Below are 5,378 nucleotides of genomic sequence, written 5' to 3'. Positions count from 1 at the left end.
TCAATATGCTGAGATCCTCACAAAACTGACCATGAGAACTTAAATCCAATATAATTAAGTGTTACAATCATTCTTCCACTGATAAGATGAGGAATACTAATGATGAGATTATAGGTCACACAGCTGTCCAACAGGGAACCTTCAAGGATATAGTGACACCAAAACATTAGCACCAAGGCATTTTTATAACACATTAATCTTGTGCTATTCTTTGACTTTAAGATCTTTTGGAATCATTTGAAAAGTTTAATAACACAGATCTATACATCTTAATAATTTTTGGAGGTGGCGGCAGCGGCCATCATGATGGTGGTGGGGTATGAAAATATAGAATTTTCCATAGAATTTTCCTACAACTTTGACTTCACCATAGAATTTTCCTTTGCTATATTGTTGATGTCATTAAGAAATATAAATGTAGTTTGTTTTTTTGAACAAGGTAATTATAATTTGTTGCAATACGAAAGTGCAAAGTATTTATACTTATAATTTGAATCAAAATCAAAATTTTCAAAAAACTACTATCCATAATTTATACGCATTAACATAATAAAATGATGGACTCCCGTGTGAACGCCTATATTCAATAATAAATTTTGACTCTATTTCAAAAAATTAATTAATTAACTTTGACTCTTTAATATATACACACATGTAGTTGTTTATTAAGAAGTATTCAAAGGAAAACAAAAAAGCAAAAGGAAATCCTGTGATGAACTGGCATTGTCAACCAAATTAAGGAGAACTGGTCACTATAATAAATTTTGAAAAGGGAAATGGTTACTTATTAATCTGATTCTGAAGCTTTAATTAATTAATAACGCGTTGCAACTTTCAGCGGACAATAGTGACCATGAAACATTCTTCTAACTCTAATTAACACAACTATAAATTGATGAGAACTCACACCCTCTTCTCCATCAACCAATATCATCATCTCTTCAACATTTTCATTCTCTTTAACAACAATACTCTTATTACTTTTTTCATTGATTTTCTTGTGTGTCGAGTTCAAAAAAACAAAAACTATATTCCAATTTGCGTTCAATGGCTTATAGAATGATCACTAGTTTTGTTGTAACATTGGTGCTGCTAGGCACAATATGTGATGCCCAATTGTCTTCTACATTTTACGACAGTACTTGCCCTAATGCACTAAGCACCATCAGAACTTCGATTCGTACTGCAATCTCTAAGGAGCGTCGTATGGCTGCATCTCTCATTCGTCTTCACTTTCATGACTGTTTTGTGCAGGTAATTACTATTTACTACACTCATTTTTAGGTTTCTTCAATATGCACACACACTTGCATGCATGCATGTAATAATTAATTAATTTGCTAATATGTTATTTTGTAAATTTGCAGGGGTGTGATGCATCAATTTTGTTGGATGATAGTTCCACTATCGAGAGTGAAAAGAGTGCACGTCCTAATGTTAACTCAGTAAGAGGATATGAAATCATTGATAAAGCAAAATCTGAGGTTGAGAAAGTTTGTCCTGGAGTTGTGTCTTGTGCAGACATAGTAGCTATAGCAGCTCGTGATGCATCATTCGCGGTAAGTTTATAAGTTGGTTAGAATTTACATGCTTAATATAATAATAATTGGTGTGTATATATATATATATATATATATATATATATATATATATATATATATATATATATATATAATTTGATTAATATATATAGAATTAAAGCATCTCCTTATTCTGATATATTATATGATGTAGGTGGGTGGCCCATCATGGACGGTAAAACTTGGACGAAGAGACTCTACCACAGCAAGTAAAAATTTGGCCAATACTGACCTTCCGCTATTTACTGACGATCTTACAACTCTTATTTCTAAGTTTGATAAAAAAAATCTCACCCCCAGAGACATGGTTACTCTATCTGGTAAAATTTCATTACTAGTTTCAAACATGAATATTTTTATATTTGTTTGTATGACTAATTTTGCGTAAGCATTTGCCTACATGAAAATTAATATTGGTCAATTTAATGTGAACTTAGGTGCGCACACAATCGGACAAGCTCAATGCTTCACATTTCGTGGGAGGATATACAACAATGCAAGTGACATAGATGCTGGATTCGCTAGCACTCGCCAACGTGGCTGTCCATCTTCCAGTACCACCTCAAACGATCAAAAGTTGGCAGCCCTAGACTTAGTCACGCCAAATTCATTTGACAACAATTACTTTAAAAATTTAATTCAGAAGAAGGGTCTTCTTCAATCAGATCAAGTTTTATTCAGTGGAGGATCTACCGATTCTATTGTTTCAGAATACAGCAACAACCCTACAACTTTCAAATCAGACTTTGCAGCTGCTATGATAAAGATGGGGGATATAGAACCCAAAACCGGATCGGTTGGAATCATAAGAAGCATCTGCAGTGCAGTCAACTAATTATGCAATTTCTTTCTTGATCATCATCAATCAATTGTCGATTGTTATCAATATGTATATTGTGTAGTGTTTTCAATTTTTTTATTAAATTAATTCTTTTATATATATTTTAGTTCTTGATCAGCAACAAACAATTGTGAATCGATATTAATCTTTTTCAATTTCCTCATATAATTAATTCTTTAATTTTATATATTTTTGTTCTTGCGTCTAAACTAGAATAGCTATTACTATAGTCAAACTTCATAATTGTAGTTATATATGAATCCAAACTATTACTATAGTTTTGGCCATTAGAGAAAGATTAAACTATTGAGGGAATCATGGAATGTTATTTTAACTTAGGTGCGCACACAATCGGACAAGCTCAATGCTTCACATTTCGTGGCTGGATAAACAACAATGCAAGTGACATAGACGCTGGATTTGCTAGCACTCGCTAACATTGTTGTCCATCTTCTAGTACCACTTGAAACGATCAAAAGTTGGTAACCCTAGGCTTAGTCACACCAAATTCTTTTGACAACAGCTACTTTAAAAATTTGATTCATAAGAAGGGTATTCTACAATCAGATCAAGTTTATTCATTGGAGGATCTACATATTCTATCGTTTCAGAATACAACAACAATGTTACAACTTTTAAGTCTAACTTTGGAGCTGCTATGATAAAGATGGGAATTATTGAACCCTTAACTGGATCGGCCGGAATCATAAGAAGCATCTGAAGTCAATTAATTACACAATTTCTTTCTTGATTAAAGTAAATCAATTGCCGATTGTTTTTGATTGATTATTATTTGTTGTGTATGTTTTTCATATTATTAATTAAATTAATTCTTTTATACATATTTTCGTTCTTGTATGTACAATTTTATAGCTATGTTTTGATCACCTTAACTCTAATCCTAGACTAGATTATCTTCACTCACCGATGCTACTTCTTTGCTTGATTTCATCTGATGTAAATATGGGTATCAATCCTTTTTTGGTAACTCTATAACAGCAACACTCCTTTTTATAATTTTGGATAATATGTAATCATAATTCACACATCATTGGTTCTCTTATTGGTTCCAATTATTTCATCCTAAATATTATATCAATTCCTAATTTCATAAACTGATTATATGCTCTCTTAATCAGCCCCTACATATTTTATGATGAATCACAATGTTTCGTCGTTTTAACATCTCCACTTTCGAAGAAATTTTTTATCGAATACGTTATTGAACCCGTGCGAAGTGTAACACCCCGTTTTCCCAACGTAAAAATTTCTTAAATAAAATCAGAGTTTTTCATCATAAAACGGAATGTCACATTTCTTAAAAAAACGTAAATGGAATAATAATTTATCCTTCAAAAATATAACAACATAATCTTTAAAACTTCGCAGCGGAATAGTTTGACAACTTAAATAATCTTTGGCACAAGGGCCTCAATATAAAATTTCATAAAACTTAGTTCAACATCAATTCTTGAAAGATTCATAAAGTAATACGTAAGGAACAAAAAGTAAAGACATAATCCCATCCTGTTACGTATCAGAGCACCTAAGACACACTTGTGAGGAGTCCACTCACGACCGCAACTAATCCTGGTTACCTGCAAGTTACCCATACGAAGAGCAACATTTCCAAGCAGAGGGGTGAGATTTCTCAAACAATAATATAAAGCATATAAATCATATAAAGTACATTCAACAACTTAAACATCTTATAATTCATTAATCATATCTAACAACTTAAACTTTCTTAACTAGTGTCACTATTCTTCCTATATTAGTCATATACTTCATCTTATATTATCAATAATATCACACACATCATCACATATCATCATTAGTAAACATGTAGCATCATATCATAAATCACATAGCATCATACCATAAATCACATAGCATCTTATCATAAATCACATAGCATCTTATCATAAACAACTTCATAATCAATCATCATAAGCAACTTCGTAATCAATCATCATACACATCATAATCATTCATCATCTTAAGCATCATAATCATTCATAAAGCACTTCATTAATAGCTCATCAACTTGACATCTTAACATCTCGATAACTTGACATCTTAACAACTTGACCTGACAATGCATCTAGACTCGACTATGCAACTCTTAACGTCTTAAACCATCTTTGATCATCATGAAAATGCAAATGCATGTGGTACCATTTTAGGGCATAAGCCCTCATCATCGTGGTTGAGCATAAATATACTCCTAGGGCATAAGCCCTCATCGTCGTGGTTGAGCAAAAGCTCCATCGTCGTGGTTGAGCAAAAAGCTCCATCGTCGTGGTTGAGCAAAAGCTCCATCGTCGTGGTTGAGCAAAAGCTCCAGGGCATGAGCCCTCATCTTTAAATGAGTATGCATGGACTCAACATCTTACGTCTTAGAAACTTTATGAACATCTATGACATCCTAACATCTTGATATCTTGACAACATAACATCTTAACAACTTGATGACTTCTGATGACATTCTGTCATTACGTAATATTAGGGACTTATTGTGACATTTTGATAGAGTTCTCATGCAATTTATACTGTTCTGGAGTGCAAAAAGCTTAAATATTGAAGTCTGTTCGAAGGAAATCGCGCCACGCCAATTTCAAGCCGTGCTGCGATTTTTGAAGCAAAATTACATCCTCCTTGTTTGAGGGAAATCGCGGCACGCCTATATACATGGCGCGGCGCGATTTTGACGGGTCAGGCCCATGACTTCTATAAATACTGCACTCAATCTGAAGAACAAGGGTTACGATTTTGGAGAGCAAAGTGCGATTTTGAGACATCGGAGACGGCTAGAAGGGCGATTTCTTCATCCTTTTACCAATTCATGTATGTTTTAATTATTTCATTGATTATGCTATTTGTAAACTCGATTATGAGTAGCTAAATCTCTTAGAGATTAGATCCGAGATGAATCTTTGTAACCCTAATTGACACAT

At 33.1% G+C, this 5,378-nt stretch overlaps 1 protein-coding gene across 1 annotated transcript; it reads left to right on the top strand.

The window, feature by feature from the left end:
* The first annotated feature begins 812 nt into the window (after positions 1-812).
* LOC146931387 (lignin-forming anionic peroxidase-like) lies at positions 813-2,608 on the top strand. Its single transcript, XM_085702889.1, has 4 exons — positions 813-1,254; positions 1,368-1,559; positions 1,735-1,900; positions 2,018-2,608. Exons 1-4 carry the CDS (start codon positions 1,048-1,050, stop codon positions 2,413-2,415), a joined length of 963 nt encoding a protein of 320 aa, XP_085559015.1. The 5' UTR covers positions 813-1,047; the 3' UTR covers positions 2,416-2,608.
* The last annotated feature ends 2,770 nt before the right edge of the window (positions 2,609-5,378 follow it).

The sequence above is a fragment of the Medicago sativa genome, chromosome 4 (assembly GCF_051527215.1).
Source record: "Medicago sativa cultivar Bolivia chromosome 4, Bolivia_mono, whole genome shotgun sequence".
Classification (NCBI taxonomy): domain Eukaryota; kingdom Viridiplantae; phylum Streptophyta; class Magnoliopsida; order Fabales; family Fabaceae; genus Medicago; species Medicago sativa.
Note: the sequence above shows the minus strand (reverse complement) of the source record. Positions and strands in the feature narration are given on the sequence as shown.